At 33.1% G+C, this 21,459-nt stretch overlaps 1 protein-coding gene across 4 annotated transcripts in view; it reads right to left on the bottom strand.

Annotated features, from left to right (window-relative positions):
• DNAJC13 (DnaJ heat shock protein family (Hsp40) member C13) overlaps positions 1 to 21,459 on the bottom strand; it is a 118,237-nt gene that overhangs the window by 62,553 nt on the left and 34,225 nt on the right. For 2 of the 4 annotated variants that reach the window (XM_024761688.1, XM_024761689.1), the window contains 18 exons: positions 20,732 to 20,932; positions 18,228 to 18,434; positions 18,041 to 18,136; positions 17,578 to 17,669; positions 16,077 to 16,243; positions 15,889 to 15,968; positions 15,637 to 15,806; positions 15,086 to 15,185; positions 12,865 to 12,972; positions 12,001 to 12,156; positions 11,197 to 11,253; positions 9,026 to 9,147; positions 6,655 to 6,730; positions 6,284 to 6,379; positions 5,372 to 5,515; positions 2,704 to 2,718; positions 2,053 to 2,135; positions 487 to 640 (listed from right to left, as the gene is read on the bottom strand). In XM_024761688.1, coding sequence (XP_024617456.1) covers positions 487 to 640; positions 2,053 to 2,135; positions 2,704 to 2,718; positions 5,372 to 5,515; positions 6,284 to 6,379; positions 6,655 to 6,730; positions 9,026 to 9,147; positions 11,197 to 11,253; positions 12,001 to 12,156; positions 12,865 to 12,972; positions 15,086 to 15,185; positions 15,637 to 15,806; positions 15,889 to 15,968; positions 16,077 to 16,243; positions 17,578 to 17,669; positions 18,041 to 18,136; positions 18,228 to 18,434; positions 20,732 to 20,932 — 2,124 coding nt within the window. The remainder of the gene's footprint in view (positions 1 to 486; positions 641 to 2,052; positions 2,136 to 2,703; positions 2,719 to 5,371; positions 5,516 to 6,283; positions 6,380 to 6,654; positions 6,731 to 9,025; positions 9,148 to 11,196; positions 11,254 to 12,000; positions 12,157 to 12,864; positions 12,973 to 15,085; positions 15,186 to 15,636; positions 15,807 to 15,888; positions 15,969 to 16,076; positions 16,244 to 17,577; positions 17,670 to 18,040; positions 18,137 to 18,227; positions 18,435 to 20,731; positions 20,933 to 21,459) is intronic. The other 2 variants (XM_024761690.1, XM_024761691.1) reach the window with 2 other exon arrangements.

Genomic DNA, 21,459 nt, shown 5'->3' on the forward strand with positions numbered 1-21,459 from the left:
AAATTTACACCTATAATAAAAATTTACACACACACACACACACACACACACGATTATCTACCACCAACATGTTTCTTGTTCTTACTTTGTCATTCTTCACATCAGTATTTTAATTAAGCAGCAAAAAAATGGTCACATTCAGAATCAAATTACCACGAAAAGTCTATTAAACAAGCTAAAAGAAATAAGAACAGGCTATGTTTCAATAAAGAATTTAAAGTGGAAAAAAGCAAGGAACAGATCTAGAATGCATAGGATCAAATTTATTGACTCCTACATGATTTTCACATACAAAGCTGAGGTACTAAACAAAATTAATTTTTCATTTGTCTCAGGCAAAGTGAAAGTTTTCTAATATTTCCTTCATAAAATTATGAGTGAAAGGTAAAGATGTATGTCAAACTACAAATTAAAAAAAAAAGAAAAACTCCAAAACTAATACATGCTTCAAAAAAAAACTACTATACTACGAAAATTAAAATTTACCTCAAATTCATGGTGGTTCCAGGAGATCACATTAGCACTACCAAGCTCTCTATCAATATTAAATGCTCTCATTTCAGATTCAAGACTATCTCTCAATTCTTCTCGTGTTTTGAAATTCCAAATTAAGTTTGACCTGGCATGGTCCTGACCAAACCTAGATATACATGTAATCAGAAAATAGTGGGAAGCAATAAACAGTTTTAAAAATCTATAAATCTCCCCTACTACAACTTATAATAAGTAACAAAACAGTGGAATTAATTCACTTTAGCAAGCATAGAAAGAAAATAAAATCTACTGTGTAAAGTAAGTATAGTAAAAGGTTAATGGTAGAATTTTAGTCACAGGTATATAGGTGCTCATTGTAAAATTCTTTCACCTTTTCTGTATATTTAAAAGTTTTCATTATAAAATGGGGGAAAAAATGAAGCCAAACTATAAGACAAATCTGTGTGGATTTTAAAACAAGGAACTGATATTTCAATTTTAATATTTATTGCTAATATAAATTCCAGTCAGAAAAGAATTATAAACAGATATCAAATTACATATTGGGGATAAGAATTTCTGGATAATTGAGTATGAAATGTGTGGGATGAGCAACATTCTAGATTAGAACGTTACAAACTACCCAAGAAAAAATACTGCTAAACTGTCAAGCTCTGATTGATATTTTCAAAATACCTTCCTTTTATTCATGAAATTATTTAACTATCATAATAAATTTGAATTCAAGTCTAAACTGGGGTGGGTGGGCTTTATACCCATTCACTTTCAAACTGCAATCCTTCTAAAAAGTCTGATGCCAGAATTCCAAGGGAATTCTAGGGAGGACAACACAACTGAGAGATTCCAGAGGAAGAAAACCAAGGCATATTCTTAAGGCTGTATTATATATATACTACACTTTTAAAGTACTGTGGGAAGTTCCCAAAGCATATATTTTCCCTTATTAACCAAGGTATAATCAATAGGTCAGCTTCCAGACTGAGTATTGTGGGTTATCTCAAAAAAGTTTTTGCAAACTCCCCAAAATGTTCCAAAGTCCTTCTATGTGTGTATGACTGTGTGTGTGGGGAGGGTGTTGAGGTGGAGGGTGCTGGGGAGGTGGTGGGAGCAGTAGATGGGGAGGAAGGGTTACCATATTAGAAAGGCTGGAAAAGTGTATCAGGTCAGCTAACTTGGATACCCATTTCCCACAAGGCTCCTTATGGTTTCATCATCCAGCTCTTTAAAGACTCTATTTCCAACAAGGCTGAAAGAAGTTATAATACAGTTGTTTCTAAGCCATGATAAAGTGCTTTAAAGTAACCATCTCTAAGCCTTTAATAAAATGCTAAAAGTACCTTTGGCTCGTCAGACTACCAACACTCTATAAAAGGGCTTAATTTTATGAAAGCATCACTAATCATACCAATCTTAACAGTTATAATTCTTGACCCTGAGAGCATAAAAATACCTGTAGCATAAAGCACTAGATTCAGGCAAAAACAAAAAAACAACTGTCCAAAAATTAAATTTGGCAACACCAAATTTAATTAATTGGAAGAGAGGCCTAAAGTTTACCTATAATAGAAGAGATCCCAGTTTGCTTCTATTTTTATTCTCTGTCTTCTCTTTCGAAGAACTACTGGCTTTTGATTTATATTCTGGAAAAGAAAAAAACTTCATAGTGCTCAATCTGGAGCTACCAAACAAGCTCAGTCAGAATATCATCACTTTGTAAGTGATGAGAAACATTTCCTTCATCAAATTTTGGCAGAGATAAAATTAATGAAACAAAATCTATAAAATATGAATACAGAATATTAGGTTATATCACAATATAATACTTTGCCAGCATATATTTCTATAGTGTAGCTGAAATATTTTCCATGTAGCCTAAAGTTATTGTTTTAAATCCAAATTTTGTTAAAGTTTACAGTGATGACTAATAAAATTTGTAACAGTCAAAAAGAGGTGACTTATTTTAAACATTTACATGCAGTTAATACAAAAATCATGGCAAAACAATAAACACAAAAGATTATAGGTTATTAAATTGCTACCAAAGCCAAGAGGAGCAAGTATAAATTGAAATAGCTAATGCACAAGAAATAAGTATCTACAGACACATGTGAAGTGAGACTTTAATTTACTAGACAAAGAATATCAAAGACAACTCCACATGCAGGCAGTTTAATGCATTTCACACATGTAGCAGGGACTTAAACTCACCATATTGTTTCTGTCCTGAATTTAATTGTAAAAAAGGAAAAAAAATTTAAATGAAATAAAAATAAGAGAGTGAGCCTACATCTGCTATGCTATCTCTATTATACAAATTCCACAAGGATGTCACCAGTATAAATCATCTTTAAGACAGAAAAAGGCCCACCTGCTTCTCTGAATTCTATGACTCAAATTTTAGGCAGTCATAAACCCATTTGAGAATTCAAAGAAAGCTATGGTCCTATTCCAGAGAAAAACACATACATAAGGTTTACAAATGGAGGGGAAGATTTCAAAGATTTCTTGGAAGTCTATATATGGACTGGAGGTTAAGAATCTTTGCTCCGAGTAAAACGTGTAGATATTTCAGTCATGAAAATTCTAATCCTCAATGTGACAGAAGCAAAAAGTAGGAAGTATTTATAGATTAAAACATGAAAGTCTGTAACTTCATTAAGGAAGTGGCAAATCATATAAAATAAAGCAAGAAAACAGACTAGGTATCACAGAAAGAAAAAAGGTAAAGTAAATTTTAAAAAGTAAATGCTGTTTGAAATGTAAAACATTGATTAATTAAGGAAATATTCCCTACAAATTTTAATTCTGTACACTATCATGAAAACTAATGCTGGGTGACTTGAACAAAGTATATAAATAGTTCATATTTTTAGTTTTAATGACAAACCCTTCCTTAAAACCTCTAATCAAGTACTACTTTCTTCAATTTCCTCTGCCTTCAAGACAAAAAGCTGGGAGTCTAGAGTTATGAAAATGTAAACACTATACAGAAAAAGGACAACCAGCTCTCCATAAACTAAGCTGACTGATTTAGAGACTTAGGTTAAAAGCTCTAACTGGCTAAACAAATCCATAAACTGAAAATAACATAAATTAAAAAAAGCAATTTTATACATTAGCCAAAGGTTATTATTAATCCAACAAAGAACATTAGCTACAAATGGAACTGATTCCCTAAACATTCTGATTATATAAGAAATGCAGTTCATTTTAAGACTAAACAGTTAATCTAGACAATGGTTAATTTTCAGACTTTAGCTAAAGCACAGGTTCATTAATTAGATATTTTGGTGTTAATATTTCTACGAATAAAATAGTCACAAAGATTATTCACTGTTTCATAAAGAAATTAATGTTGAAAACAGTATCCTGGCAGAAATAATTGCTCAGCACTTTAGATAACACCTCATGTAAATGAAACCAACAGACCAATAAAACATTATTGATATTAAAAATACATTGTTTTCCCTCTGAATTTTTTATCTTTAAATAACAGATGCTATCCACATTTCTAGCTAAAATAGCTCTGTGTTCAAGTGTATGCTGGATAAATGTTATATATGAAATCTGATGCCAAAAACTTATTTTCAGTATAATTATACCCAACAGCTTGAAACAATTGTTATTTCAGAAATGGGTTTAACTTCCTGAAGCCAAAAGCTTATAATTTTTAACAACTGTGAAAATCATTCATTTCATATCTACAGACTTTCAATTTTCAAATGCTATTGCAATATTATCATGACAAGACATGCACTGTCTTTTATTATAGGTGCTTTTATTATTGACTTCCTTGTACATCAAAGCAACCCCAAAGGACAGAGAAGGGAGGTACTGTTAATTCTGATTTTATGAAAGAGGAAAGTGAAATTCTGAAAACCCGTAACTTGCCATATGGGTTAGTAGTAAGTGACAGAACCAGGCTCAGATGTAGGTTAACCAATTCAAAGTTCAGTATTCTCTTTACTATCCTAGACCTCTGAAAGCCTGTTTAATGATTCTTTATAGTGCATATGTCACTCGTACAAATTAGCATTAATTCATTATGCTCAACTTCTAAAGAACTCAATTTTGGTATCAATTTCAGATAGATACACAAGACAACAATAATATTTCTGTTCTGTTGCACCTGATGCCTTATGTCTAGATATTCTGGAAATTCAAAAGAAACATGTTTGTTTCAGAAAGTTACTTATATTACTTTCCTTGAATAAGAAAATAGCTACCATAAATAAAGAGATGGTTAAAGGCAAAGAATATAAGTGTGGTCAACAAAAACTGAGATCAAATCAACTTTTACATGAAACCTTAAATCATTCTTAACCACTGCACATTCCATCCTAGATAGAAGGATGAATATTACTGGAATTAGGTTCTGTAGCACATACTACATGCTGAAAAATGAGACTAAAACTGTTTCAGATCTGATTTTGATTTGAGGAGCTAATAATACTGAAATTTAAGTACATATAGTAAATTTAATTTTAACAATGTGAATCTTATTTTCAAAATACTTGTCTAGCTAGCTCTCAATAAAAAAGCTAAACAAGAAGGGAAACTTTGTCTAGCTACAAAACAAAGTTCAGAGAAGGAAGGAAAAAGATACATATGAATTTAAAAGTCTGGAAACTGGAAGTTATGGGAAGAAACTTATATAAGAAAGAGTGGAATTTTATATTAACTAACTAAAATCCTAACCACTGACTCATAAAACTATGAATTAAGAAAAATTTATATAAAAATATAATCAGAATTAAGTGACATTTCTTCAAGTGTTCGGTCAAAAGTACCTGTACCATTTTTGTGAACAGCAACAACTGAAGTAATGTAGGATATATGGAAGTGCTAGAAATTCGGAAGAAGACTTTATTTTTACCTCTTTTTGTGCAATGCCCATTCTATCCCTCCAATGCATTAACACAAGATCCACTTTTTCTTTGGCAAATTTTTCAACTTCTTTAGCAGCTTTACCAGCTAGTCTTTGCCACTCTGGAACTTTATTAAATTTTCCATACTGATCCTATAAAATAACGTTGAATTCCATTACAGTCCTATAATTTCAAATTTATTTTAAAAATCTAATTAAAGCCAAGTTGCACTATTTTACATGATTAAATGAATACTGAAAAAAAATAGTGAAAGAACAAGGTGAAAATTTCTACAACAAATTATACATTTTGTCCAAGAAATCTTAAACTTTTCTACCTAGTTTTCAAGATGAATCCTTTTAGAGGGATGGCAAGATATAAGTGGGAGATGGGTGCAGACAGAAGTGGGATGAAGACAGGAAAAGAACACATATAAGACATTATTATAATAGCATATCTTGAAAGATGTTAAGTAATTTTCTCAAAGATAGCCCAACATTAATAATTAAGATAGCTCTGTAAAGAAAAAAAGCCCTACATAAATTATTTTTTTCAGTAACGTTTATCACCAACATTATCACCTTCACCAACATTTATCAATTACATATTATGTGCAAAATATCATCTTATACATTTGAAATTAAAAAAAAAAATCCATTCGTGAATGTACCAATATGCTGAGTTAGAGAAAAAAAATACAAGATTACTATTATTCATAAAATTAGATTGTGGTGATAACTGCATAAATGTAATGATTATAGAATTGGACACTAAAAACAGGTTAAAATTTGGGGGATGTAAATTTTACCTTAATAAAGCTGTTAATAATAATAATTTAAAAAGAACACTACTATTTAACATGTGTTTCAGAAAAAAGTACTCTTTCATCCCGAAAAGATACTCAGGGCAAGCATATTTACCATTGCTATTTTCACATTATCTCTAACATGCATCCGATCAGCATCCTTCTCAGGAACTGGATCTGAGCTGTCCAAGTAAGCTAGCAAGCCTGGTGGCTAAAAACAACAATCAAAAACAAGATATAAAGTCCATTTTCAAAACAACTGCACACACACACAAAAAAAACCTAGCCTTCAAAACCCAAATAAATTAATACTATGATTTAGCTATTAAGCATAGCATTTATTATATGACAACTCCTTTGATAAGTATCTTTTACATTAAAAACAAACAGATAAACTAAAAAAACCCTTAACAGTATAAACAACTTATCAATGAAATATTATTGGGCAAGAATATATACATTTCTCTAGTTATTCAACTGACTTACCAAAATGCGTTTCAACAAGTTTGTTGCAGTTACATTATCAGCTGTCCAGAGTCCCACTAAATGTCTACTCAGCTGTCTGAAAAAAGCAGACGTTGAGAAAGGTTTGCTTCTTTATCTCAGGTAGAACAAAAAGGAATTTTTAAGAACAAAATATAAGAAATAAGACTACAGTAAAACAAAAAAAAAAGAACAAAAAAACATTCTATCACTCTGTAATAACCTATATGGGAAAAGAATCTAAAAGAGTGGATATATGTATAACTGATTCACTTTGCTGTACACCTGAATCTAACACAACACTGTAAATCAACTATACTCCAATAAAAAGTTTTAAAAATCATTCTGATGTTAAATACTAAAAATTAATATTTTAATTTGGAGAGATGTATGAGATAGTTAATTCAAATACTACTAACGTTTTAGTATTTTCTCCAAACTAAAATGCTTCCTTGATGAACTCACTAATTTTCAATGGACCTGAACATCAAGAAGTAGGTTCTTACCACTTTTAAAGATAGGGAAACAATTTGACTTGATAATATAATTAAGTTTGTATAACAAATCCTGCTATAGTGACCAGAGCATTCTGGAATTCTTTGGAATTCTGAACATGAGCAAAAGTCAACTATGTTCTAATATATACTTTTTGACAAGGTCAGAGATAGAAAATATTTTCAGTTTTGGAGTCTGAACAAAGACTTAAAGCATTTTTGAGCTAAAAGCACATTTCGGTTCAAAGTGAAAATCTAAGATTATTGAAGCTATGACTTAGTCGTTTATTAATCTTAATCCCCATGATGATATCTGCTACACAAACTGGAAGCTCCTCACAAACAGGGTATATATTTTATTCACCACAGACCATTCTGTGCTTTGATAAGGATTCAACTGCCATTTGCAATAAGAATGAGCATGAAACCTGTGAGGGGAATAACCAAATAACCATCTACAGGCTTATGTATTTATATGTTATATTCCCAGAAGAAAAAAGTTCAATAGGAAAACCCAAATTGTGCTTTGTTCTGACACACACACACACACACACAAAACTACTAAAACTGTTCACTCTTATGCCTATTTGTAAGCTAACGTATTGAAGTAATGACACTTGTAATTTCCTTCACTGGCACTTGGTAGGTAACATATCAATGATTCCCAAAAAGGTTTTAATTAGGGATAAGAGATAACATTTTATAGCAGCAATTTGTAAAAGATAAAGCAATGCAAATGAAATGTAGTATTTCTATTATAATTTGACAGCTTTTCAATATTGTGATTGATCACAGTAGGGAACGCAATTGATTATAATAAAAAGGAACACAAGAAGTAAAGGGCTAACATGAAGGGGTTTAATAGAATTAGACATCAAATAGTTTCTAGTGTAATGAAAGATGGTGCTTAGCATTGCTAATAAGGCAGCAGACCAAGGAAATAACCTTCCTTTTATATTTTTTATCCTCACAAGCAACACAGAAGACTACTTTTGTGACTAACATTTACAAGTAAGGGATGCAGATAGCTTCTTATAATAGTATAAACAGCAGAAAACTATTGGCAGGGCAGCATACTACAACATCCAATAACCTAACATAGGTGATAAAAAAATGAAATTTATATTTCCATAACAAAGTAAGCCTAAGTCAGCAATTTGTTATTTCAAAAGGCCAAAAAGAACATGATTAAAACATTTATTATATATATATTTTTAACTAATATGAGTCATGAGTAATAATATGGTATGCTAAGGATATAGGAAAGGATCACATGTCAGGAATTATAAAGAAAATTAAAAGGGCTGGAATTCATATAGCCTGGAGTAAACAGATTTATGTGTTTCCTCATATTTGAAGGATTATTACTTTAAAAAAAAGACTTGCCAAAGGGAAAACTGTTTAACTACAAGAGATTTAGGATAGGCTTAGATTAGGCTGGTTAGATATTAAAGTTTTCTTTATTCTTAGAGTAACTAACTGACCAAAATTATTTGAAAATTGACTAGGTGGGTCATCTACATGCAAGATGGTCAGGAAGAAATAAAAGGAGTAAAACCCTGGGGACATGTGGCTCTAGTTCCATAAGCTACTAGGCACTCTTTTCCATGTTCCAGTCCCATGACTATGGGTATAGAGCCTGATGAGCAGAGAGTGGGGGGAAAAAAAGCAGTTTTATTTTTTTCCTCCCAAGTTATGCACGGATAGGGACAATGATCATTTAGGTAAAATCCTTCCATAAGGAAAGGAAAAGAACTAGGTGAATCAAAAGAAAATGAAACATTTGTGTAATTCAAAGACTTATTCTGTTTGTTTTACATAATATCTGAACCCCTTCTCTAAACAGCAAGTTAACTTATAGCAAATTAAATTTAACCTACCTATTTGTAAGCATCCTTTGATCTGAGCTTATTGTGAACATCGCAGTATGCAAATGTCGAGGTAAGGCACCTTCACTTAGGGCAAGCTCCTGCATTTTTGTAGCAATTTCTTTGTCACCTTCCTTTGGAAAAAGGGTAAGATGATCCCTAAAGCAACAATCTAAAGCAAGCTATCCTGATTTTGTAAAACTAATTTTACATCTCTAGATAAAATTATTCAGTATACAATATAATAAAAATTAAAAATGCCACTTCAATTATCCAAAAATAACATAAGCAAATAGTAGTATAAGTCACTTAAAAAATATTATTTGCCTTTGGAATGAGGTTTAAATGGTCCCAGATAAATTTATCTTATGAATTATACTTTGCTTAATATTAAAAGTAGGTTCATTCCCTTAGTATATATAATATCAGCCAATGAAGGGGAGAGGTGACTCACAGAAATCAGCAATTCCTACCAAAGACATCTGCAAACCTGGTTTGCTTTTGTTATTAAAGATATATTCATTTTCATGGTGAATACAATTCTTTATCTTTTTTAAAGAATGATGTGATGTTGAGGTAGTTCTTTCTATTCTGATGTCACTCTGCTTATTTAGACCCACTTTGACAAAAGGGTAGGACAGATAGAACTATTAATCAAAGGTAATCATAGAATTATGAATTAAGCAAGCAGTGTGATATTTAAGACAACCTGTCAAAAAGTAAAAATGCTCACGTTATTGAAAAAAAGTACAAGTAAATAGAATAACTGGATATGCAGGAAGTATACAAATATACACAGTATGAATACGTACATATATCATTTTGACACAAATGAACATGTAGTATGTATATAAAATATACATAGTATGTATATGTACATATATAATTTTGAACATGGTCTAAGAGGAAATTTACCAAAATACTAATAGCAGTTGTCTCTGGATGGTAAAAATACAGGTGATTTATTTCTTTCTTGTTTTTTTCTGAACAACCCAATGTTTCTTAAAAGATCATATACTGCTTTCGCAATCAGAAAACAATAATTTAAGATACCTGCCAGGATTTCAGCGTAAATAAATAAAGCCTTCCTTACACAGACACTGGCTATAGTCACTGGCTACGAATCTGATATATGTGGCTTGCACTGAAGTCAAAGTTGGTTTTTTGGTTATACCTGCCACTCATTAAATATTTCTGAATGAATGGCAATATATTAGTGGATCAAGGTCAGGAAGATACTTTTGTATGGTCTCACGGTCCTAACTGTCCTTGGTTACTTCAAGCTCTGTAAGCAAGAGATGTGGTACTTACTTTGGAAGCTAATATTGAGCATAGAACCCATTAGCTGGAGGGGGAAAATTAGCCTTTAGCTGCACGTATACACTAAAAATGCAAATAAACCTTGATGTTCCAATCAATCTAATGTCTATAATTTTTTTAATAGCTGCTTATGAGTATACTAATTCTGTGCTTATTATTTAGCTACTTGTTATATTTATGAGCTATAATGGCAGAATTTTTTGATAAAAGAAGCAAACACTCTTACATTTTAACCAAATTATTACTAAGACAACAGAAGAATACAAGAATTCAAAAGCCATTAGACTGATATTGTAAATATCCAGTATGTAAGTTCACATTCATAGCCCCATCTCATCTTCCAGAAAACATATAAGGCTAAAGCAACTATCCTGGAGAAGCAACAGCTCATGTCCACCAATAGTATGTCCTGATCTCTAGAGCTTAATTACATATGCAGGTTAACATGAGGAACTTTTTGTTACCATACTTATTTGATACTACTTGGCTACAAACTAACTCCATTAACAGATTTCCATATAAACTCAGTACCTAAAGTTTCAATACCATCACCACCACCATTCCCAAAAAAAGAGGAAGAGAGAAAAAATGCTAACTTTTCTTTTAAAGTAAACCAAACAAATAATGGAGGACCAGAAAGATTCATTTGCTCTAAATCCACTTAAGAACTTTAAATTCTTAGTTTATTATTGAGGACTGTTTCTGCAACTAGTTTAAAACTAATCTAAGGATTTAAAATTACTTTTCTTACCCAGAAAAACTGCATATTTTCCATAAAAGACTGAAAGGTAATTTTGTCAGCCCAAGTTAAAATAGCCAATCAACATTCAAGTAAGTTTAACATTTCAAAATTGTTCTCTCACCTCTATTATTGCCTTCATAACCAATCCAGCTCCCTTTATAATTGCCATGGAAGGATGCTTCAAAATAGGGAGAGAAAAGTATCATAGAATAAAAGAATCTTATCCCAACATATTTAGCTGTTGCTCTTAAGAGGGATACACAATTTTATGCAAGGTATAAAAGCCATAAAATTAGTAAAGGCTACATCTCAAAGTCAGTTCACAGTTTCGTTTAAAAATGTTAGGTATTCTTACAATATAGCTTCACACATACTTAAAACAAAAGTTTATAGTAGTAGAAAACAGCTGGCACTTATTTGAATACATATTCTACTTACTGGAATGATATCAAATAACTATGGTATTAAAATAATAGAAATCAACATTTATAATATAAACATAAAATATAAATATCATATACACACATGTACATAATAAATATTATGGTATTATATGAAATAAATATTTTCAATTTCTTACGAACAGCCCTGCTAAAGCTCATCTTATTATTTGGAAATTTTGTAGGGAACTACAAAAAACTACAAAAGGGAACTTTGGGTCTACCACAGAAAAAAATGAGTTTTTCATTACTTCTAAGATGGAAAAGTTGGGCAACAGTGTCAAATAGTGGTCAAAGGCTATCAACAGAGCTCTATGTGAAACACAATGAAATTCATGGAATTAAATGTCCTAAAATGATAATGTACTTAGGCTATATTTATTTATATTACCACAGAAGCATACATGTACTATCTTAAAAACAAACTGACCCAAAAAGTGCTTCTCTTAGATTAGTTGTGATCTGATAAAAGTATAAGCTCTCACCTGAAAGAGTTTAAAAAGTGTTCTTCCATTGGATGCTACCATCTCCAAGAGCATATCAAACTGCTGCCCTTCTGTTGTCTCACTATATGGAGCACAGAGGGCAAAAGTAAGGAAGTCCAAGAGTGAACTAATAACTAGGGCACCAGTCCCATGATCCTGAAACAAAGTAACATATTGCCTTGGCTTAGTACAGAGAGCTTCACTTAAAACATAGCAGTAATGGGTTTCTTCCTGTTATTCTATATGTTAGAAGTAAACATTTAATTTCCCTACATGAGTTTCAAAGTACTCTTAACTTGAGTACTACTGGAAGCAATACTTGTTTTACTAATGTATCAAATCCACAGTGCTTACCATATCTCAAAGGGAAAATAATTAAAATTCTGTCAAATTTCTAGAGAACCAAGACTCCTCAAACATATATAACTAAGGTTAATGTGTATTTGTATAATAAGCAATCTTTGACAACACTTGCAAAACTCTGGCAATTTATTCATATTCCTTCTAGATGTTATATACTGCCTATCTCCAAAACTGTTACTAATGACTGAGGAACAAAGATTTGGCTTAGTTTTTTTTTAAGCAACTTATTTCATAATGACATTTTTAAAGAGAGAGAAAAAAAGCAAAAATCTGTGATATAACTGTAAAAATTTAAAGGCTTTGCAACTTATCCTTTCCAGATAAATGGATATAGTCCTAAAACAGATTATTTTATTATTAATGTCCAAGCTAAACCAATACTGACCAAAAGTTGAGGGCCACAGTTTAAAAACAAAACAAAAAACTGTCCATGCTGTACTTACACAATACCTTTCAATATGTATGGTATCTCTCATTAAGACAAATTTAATTATAACTTACCACATGGGAATTAAATTTCTCCAGTAAGTTTTCCAGAAACTTCTTTGAAGAGAGAAGAGAAGCTTTGTTTAGCTGTTCTTGTCTTAAGTCATAGTCATCATGCATGGGCTATTGATTAAAAACAGTGATAATTCATAAGCAGTGGCATCACACAAAAGTCATTTATAAAGAGTACTCATTGAACACTGAAAGAACTAAAAACCATAGCCTTTAAAATTTAAGGCAGAAAGGAATCTCGTGATAAGAGGGCAGAAGTGATCATTTCTCCTGGGTCTGATGAGACTTCGTGGATGATCTGCCTAACAAGTAACTGTAGATAGTACTGCACAAGGTAATTTTGAGAGAAAATGTCACAGATCTCCTTCTTAAAAAGCAAATGACATCCATTCTTCCTCCCCCAATTTTGTAATATAAATTTGAAATGATAAAACTTAGCATTTAAAAGTAAGTACTGAGCAGCTCCCTCGCTGCGATCTATTGAAAGTCAGCCCTCGACACAAGGGTTTGTAAAAAAAAAAAAAAAAAAGTAAGTACTAAAATTAGCAGTAAATACTTCCTGTCTCAAGATGATTATCTTTTGACTGCTGGAATAAACTAAGAGCATAAAAAGGATTCCAGCATGATAGTTAAGAGTAAAGATCAAATCCTAATTCTGCTGACTATAACCAAGCTTAGATACAGTTAAATTATTTTAACTCTCTTAGTTTCATTTTCCTCAGCTACAAAGTGGGAATAACAGTACTTACCTCACTGGACTATTATGAAGTTCAAATGAGATAATTCATGTAAAATACACAGCAAACACCTAATTTTTAATGAGGTCTCAATGTGTTTACTTCACACTACTGTTATTTTATGTTCTAGTTATTCCACTAATTCTTTTTATTATTAATTATTATTTTAATATTAATTAATTTATTTACTTGGCTGCATCGGGTCTTAGTTACAGCATGCGGGATCTTAGTTGCAGCATGCAGGGTCTTAGTTGCAGCATGCGGGATCTTCGTTGCTGTGTGCAGGGTCTTCATTGTGGCAAGCGGGATCTTTGGTTGCGGCATGCGAACTCTTAGTTGCGGCGTGTGGGATCTAGTTCCCTGACCAGGGATCAACCCCAGACCCCCTGAATTGGGAGCACGAAGTCTTAACCACTGGATCACCAGAGAAGTCCCTCACTAATTCTTTAATGGAATTATTTGTAGTAAAGATAATAAAATCCACTTTGGGGAATAAATGCAAGGTTTTAAACAAGTGATTACTTATGATTAACTGTATACCACTAAGTCTGCCTAAAAACACTTAATATAAGGAATAAAGTCTCATATACTCTACACAAAATTGAGATAAATCAGAAACTTGAAAGTTATATTGAACAGCTGCTTTTCCCTCCCAACAAGCTGTCATCAAGTTAGATTTTTACCTCTCAAACAGCTTTCAAATGTGCCTTCTTTAGCCCATCCTACCTCAGCACCTCATGTCTTACATGATAATTTGCTCTACCTGCCTCTTAACTTGACCTCTAATCTACACTCCACATACCATCCATGAGCTTTCTAAAATTCAAACATGGTATGTTATCACTCCTGTTGAAAAATCCTTCAGTTGTTCCTTACTAAAGCATACAAATCTTGCTTCTCTGTCTGGTACAAAAGGCTTTTTATGGCTGTCTCTGCATACATCTCTAGCTATAACTCCTAATCCCATGTGCCCCCATACATATGTTATGATCCAGTCATATTCAATTATTTGCTGCTTCCCAAATATGCTTTTGCACATGCTATTCCTTCTTCCTAGGAAAGTCTTCTCACAGCTAGAAAATACCTGCCTGCCTTTCAAAATTCAGATCAAGGTAATGTCTTCCAGAAAGACTGGCTTAGAATCTTTTATCTTCTCCTCATCACAAAACCAAAATTAAGTGCTGCTTTTTACAGATCCCATGGCTGCTACTACTTTATATTGTATACGTATGCCAACCTTACTAAACTGTTAGCAATTTCAAGGAAGTAACTTTGCCTTAACATCTTTGTATTTCTAGTACATAGCATGGTGCCTAGTTTATGCTAAACAAATGTTTATTTGAATAAGTAGATTGCTATGAGAGCAAGTTAGGAAATATAGAAACACTGAATTTAATTGGTACAATGAAAATCTGGATTTGTGGAAGTTTAAACCATCAGTCAACTTAAACAAAATCAGTTTACTTAAGAAAAACACTAGTACTTACACACATGAGGGCACAGAGCATATCAACGGCTGCGTGGATTACTCCATTGTTGCTCCTCTTGAGTGCTTTTACTACCTTCACTCCTAGACGCTCCCGAAACCTTGTAGAATAAAACAACAGCATATAGTAGCAATGCCTGAGCATTATTCTATTATTTTATTATTAAAATATAACATAAATCATCTTCAGTTTCTATTGCATTACTATAGCAATTACATATTCTGAATCCCATCTGTGGAACATATCAGTTATCACAATAATTTTTTTCTTTCAAGGGGAAGATTTTTTTTAAGGTTAATTAAAACTAAAAGGCATAAAATTTCCCATTCAAATTCACTAAAACAGAGTCAGTAATATCACGGGTGAATGGATAAATAAGTCAGAAATATCATTTCCATTCACCTTCCTTTTTTATTTCTCATGAATAGAAACTACTATATCACCATATTAAAAGGTATCAGGTTTTACTCAGATATAAAGAGGTAAACTGTTGATTATTTGCTATTTTGAGTTGTTCAAATTCTCTGAAGAAAAAAATTAAGGCAACTTACTTTGGAAGCTGAGTAAAGGCTAGAAAACCAGCTTTGGAAGCCACAAGCCTCCTCACAGCCTGGAACTGACTCTCAAGTTCTGCATTGGAAGCAACAACATCCCCCTCTTGGGACAATAATGCCGTTATGGCATTATTGATCAGTTTTTCTTTGTTTTCTGAGAAGAGACCCTAGGTAAGGAAGAATAGTTCAAAGAAGTTTCCATACCAAAAGTTAATGACAATGAACATATTATGATACAATTTATCTTACATCCTGCGTTACAGCATGGAGAACTCCACTATATGAAATATTAGCGTTGAACCTGAATACAGCATCTGCAAAGTTGCCATCTGTAAGGAGATGAAATGTTCAAAAAGATTTAGAGATCTGCTTTATATTTCTTAAATTATTGTTAAGTAGATGGATGGAAATGCAATTACGTTTAAATCAATACTTACTTGGAGGTGTAGCCAAGAATCTGAGATGAAGGCTCTCTACTTCTTCATCGACGGGCATGCTGAGTAACCCCCATCGTTGACCTTTATGAGTTGATGTCATTTTTACACAAACATCTCTGTTACCAGAGGCTCTTACTCCATCCAGCAAACTTGCTAATAAGGAATCTCTAAGCAAGGTTAAAAATAAAAAGGTTTTAGGATTGATAATTTAGGAAAATTTTGATTTAGAAGGAAGCATAGGCCCTTTAGCAGGTTACCTACTCAGGGGGGCACTCTGGGTACAAGGGAAGCTAAAAAGAACAGTGGCATTAGGAGAGAACCTGACATTCCAATACTAGCTCTTCACTTTGCTGTTACATACCATGTATGAGTTACTAAAGGCATGGAGTGTTAACGTTTTCCTCTTGTTTTTTAATTTTAAGATTTTTAACAGTTTTGCTGAGGTATAACTTACAAATCACAAAATTCATTCAATTAAATCATACAGTCTGGTAATTTTTAGTAAATTTGTACAGTTGTGCAATCATTATCACAAACCAGTTTTTGTACACTTCCATCACCCCAAGGCAACCGTTCATCTCCTTCTGTCTCTACAGTTTTACTTTTTCAAGAAACTTCATCAAGAGAATGAAAAGACAAGCCACGTTTGGGAGAAAATATTTACAAAAGACATATCTGATAAAGGACTATTACCCAAAATATACAAAGAACTCTTAAAATTCAACAATAAGAAAAACAATCCAATTAAAAAATGATCCAAAGTCCTTAACAGAGACATCACCAAAGAAGATATACAGACAGCAAATAAACACATGAAAAGGCACTCTACATCATATGACATCAGGAAAATGCTAATTAAAACAATAAGATACCACAACACCAGTATTAGAATGGCCAAAATCTGGAACACTGACACCACCAAATGCTGATGAGGATGTGGAACACAACAGGAACTCTCATTCACTGCTGGTTGGAATGCAAAATGGTTGGAATGCACAATGGTACAGTCACTTTTGGAAGATAGTTTGGCAGTTCTTACAAAACTCAACATCCTCTTACCCTATGATCCAGTGATTACATTCCTTTGTATTCACCTAAAGGAGTTTAAAACTTACATCCACACAAAACCTGCACACAATTATAGCTGATTTACAATGCTGTGTTAGTTTCATTGAGTATATTTATATTAAAGTAACTTGCTGCCATTATCCAAACAATTTAAGAATGAAAGTGAAAGGTGCTATTTTTTAAATACTTTAAAAGTGTAAGTTTCAGAAATACACTTTATTTTTCATCCTTTCATTTAAAATCAAGTCACCATTTTTATACTCTTTAGAAACTTGAAAACTAAATGAAGGACATTTTACATATGCAACAAAATAGAGTTGTCTTTTCCTAAGTTACATAATTTTAATGTAACTTATGTAATGAAGCACTTTAATGAAGCACTTTGCCCTGCACATACTAGGATCTTAAAAGCTAGATGAATTTAAAAAAATACCTCTCTGTTGAAGAGTATTTCCGTATTTGGCCTTTTATAAACTCAATGGTAAAAAGTTGTGGGTTTTCTGAGTCACAAACCAATGCAAATACCTAAGGAAAATAAAACACAAGTTCCACGAAAGACATTTCGTTTTACAGTATTTCATTAGAAAAACTACACATCATTTAGCTGACAGAAGTCAATATTTAAAGATGTAACTTGTTTATAATATCAGACTTTAAGAGCCGCTTAAACGTCTCATTCAAATTTTCACACAATATCAAATAAAAAGTTTTCATTGTATACTTGGAAAATAAATTTTGCAATATTCATTGTTCTAAGATCAGTAAATACAACGAAGAATACAGAGTCTTCCTGTTTCCTATTCTTTAGGCATTAAAAAATATTAAAATAGAAAGAAAATTATTCTAATTTATCAATAAGGAGAAATCTCATTGAAGCTAATATTGCTGAAACTTACTTCTCCTAAGGGCTTCAATGTTGCAATATTATAGGTTGCTGGATCACGTTCCACTAAACATGTTTCTGTAAGTGCTAGAATTCTTTTTATAGGTTCCTTCAAACAAAATTGATACATATTAAAAAATTATTGAAGAAAAATGTCAAAATCAGATGAACAAATTTTTACTTTTAACATATGGGCTTACCGAATGTCTAGGTGATATTTTTTGGACTACAAACTCTGCTAAAGATGTGATGGATTCATCAGTGCTGTATTTCCCAAAGCGAAGATTCAAATATTGCTCAAATTCTAAAGGTTCTTTTCTGATCCGCAATGAAATACCTATATAGTTGCCAGCATGATCTATTGCACTTTTGATAATTTCTTCTCTTTGTTCTGATGCAAATAAATGCTGCACAAATTTTGAAATTTAAAAAGTCAGCGTTGAAATAACTAAAATGTGACCATAGTGAAATCAACTCATAGGAAAGTAACTGAAGGGGCACTTCTAGCAGAAAAAGGTAGATCTTATCAGAAGTAAATAAGCAGTGTGTTGTGGCTGAAATACTATTATTAAATTAAAATCACAAAGTCTGAGATAGAGAGCCTGGCAAAATAATCACTGAATAGAAATTATCTCCTAACTTCTCAGAGTCTGGTTCTCATCACCGCGTGGAAAACAGCGCTCTGGGGCTTCCAAAAGAGGCCCCAGGGACCCCAGCTAAGTCCAGTCAGGGCGTGGGTACTATATGGACAGGATTCCCAGTTTCAACTAAGGTAGCTCTGACTTCGTCTGTTTTTATATGGTAGACTTTCTTGCAAGATTACCTTGAAGAATGTTTAAATGTTTACAAGTCATTGGCCTATGAATATTACAAACCAACCTCCAGAGTGTATTACAAAGGTTAAGGATACACTGCTATTTGCATTTGGTACCTGGAGGCCAGAAATGCTTAATATCCCGTGAAGGGCAGGGCAGGAGAATCCCACACAAGAAAGACCTGTCCTGCCCAGAATGCCACTAAGTACCCTGCTGAGAAACACTGGATCAGATCATGTTTTAAAACCTCATTTTATTCCCAGCAGCATATCTAGTCACTATGGATGCAACAGGTACCAGATGAAGGTTTGCTGAATGGATCTGTCATGGTCTCATATTTGTAGTGAATGTCTCATTTTAGCTAGTACCTTTTAAAAGGCAGACAGTATGCTCAGAAAGTGGATGATTAAAATTTAAAAGTGCTTGATGCCATCAAGCAATAAAAAATGTTGGCAATTCTTATCCTTAATGTTTACCTTATGCATTGTAAGGCTTGGTGAATTACTGTGATTCTGTTAAGGTCTGTGAGGCCATATTCCTGTAATTAGGTATGTTTTCCACCAAGGTGTTAATTATAAATTTCCACCACCCAGGGAAGAGAAAGACCTTTGGACAGCACTATGACAGCAGGCTTTAGGCTGCTTTAGTGTGGGAGAAGGAACTAATTTTCTCTTTGGGCCTTCACCTTTTGGGTCTAGACTCAGAGGTAACAAAATGTCTACATGTACATTCCTAGATGAGGGACACTAGGATGGTACCCATCATCTGGGTAAGCAGTGAAATCTAGGATGAGTAAAGGCCTGTAACTCTGAAGAGTTAACATATTTTGTAAGTCAGATTGTTCACCCCATCCACCACTTTTTTTTTTTTTTTTCTTTTTTGCGGTACATGGGCCTCTCACTGTTGTGGCCTCTCCGGTTGCGGAGCACAGGCTCCAGACGCGCAGGCTCAGCGGCCATGGCTCACGGGCGCAGCTGCTCCGCGGCATGTGGGATCTTCCTGGACCGGGGCACGAACCTGTGTCCCCTGCATCAGCAGGCGGACTCTCAACCACTGCGCCACCAGGGAAGCCCCACCATTCTTTTTACTTCCCTTTTGCTACCCTCTAGCTTCTTGTATATCCAAAAGACTTGCCCTGGCCCTGTTACCCAGGGATGGATAATTTATCTACAGAACATTAAATCTTGGAGTAGTGTTCCCAGGACATTGAGGTAGCTATGGGAATTAAAATTCTCAAGAGAAAGGATTCTTGAGAGTAAGTTCAGCTGAGCCTCTCCATGTAGACCCTCTTAATGCTCATCTTTGAGATGTGGGGTTTAATTAAGGCAGGACGTTTCTTATAAAAAAAGATGGTCATCTTCTACAGCTCAGCTTCTACTGCCAACATACAGGGCATTCTGCCGTACCCCCAAAATTTACAAATAATTCAGAATTTCAAGACAAAAACATGCAATAAATTCCAAATTTGAAGTTTCAATGAATATTCAGATTACAAATAGCTGGGCGAAGGAAAGAAGACTATAAAAAAAAAGATTTTAAAATACCTTTTCAAAGAAAGCTTAGAAACCTTCAGGTAAGACATTAATAGTAATGAAAATAAAACTGTAACTACCATTTATTGAATATTAAGCCACACACTGTGCTAAGCATTTTACATAGATTATCTGATTCGATCCAAAAAACAAAAACCTATTAACATACCTATTACTCTCCTCATTTTATAGAGCTGCAAATTGGGATTCAAGCTCAGGTCTCTTTGATACCAAAGCCTGCACTCATAATACATATCATACTTCCTCCCTGAGGACTCAGGAAATTTCAAAATTAACTCTGCTGTCCTTCAAATGGTCATGTCCCTTTTAAAATGGCTTTTTAAAAACACTACTTACCAATCTACTAAATCCGCCATAAAGTATACAAAACCCTCCTTGATAATCAGAGAGATCTACAAAGCCTTCAATATTTCTATAGTCATAGGAACAGAGGACTCTGTTGGTTGCAGGATTAATTTGGTCAAAGCCTCCTGGTGTTACTTCCAAAATGACAGGTTTTCTTATATCACTCCAGTGATGCTTATAGCAGTTATATCTCTAGAGAGAAAGATAATAATACTTTTAGATTCACATTTAAGTTTACCATAAAACACAGTTACGTTTAACTTATCAGTCACTACTGAAACAACCAAAAATTATAAATATGTAGAGATACTATCCAAATTGTTAAAATCATTTTTATTTTAGACATTTGGAGGTTTATGTTTATTCAGTTAAGAATGTTCATGCTAACTGAAGACAGTATGTCCTTTTACAATTAACAAAGGTTTGGGTTACAATATTTTGTGAAACAATTTTAAGTCACCTTTATGCAAATCTATAAAAAAATTTTTTTAGGGAAATCCTAAATAGAAATGTTATTCTTCAAGAGTTCTATTGGAGAAAAGATTTCAACTTTTGTTAATGGATTTCTAAAAATTAGATTACAGTTGCTTTACAATGTTGTGTTAGTTTCTGCTGTACAACGACGTGAATCAGCTATATTTATACATATATCCCCTCCCTCTTGGATCTCCCCCCACCCCCCGACCCCATCCCACCCATCTAGGTCATCACAGAGCACT

This window comes from Neophocaena asiaeorientalis, unplaced genomic scaffold (assembly GCF_003031525.2).
Source record: "Neophocaena asiaeorientalis asiaeorientalis breed wild unplaced genomic scaffold, Neophocaena_asiaeorientalis_V1.1 scaffold401, whole genome shotgun sequence".
Classification (NCBI taxonomy): Eukaryota; Metazoa; Chordata; class Mammalia; order Artiodactyla; family Phocoenidae; genus Neophocaena; species Neophocaena asiaeorientalis.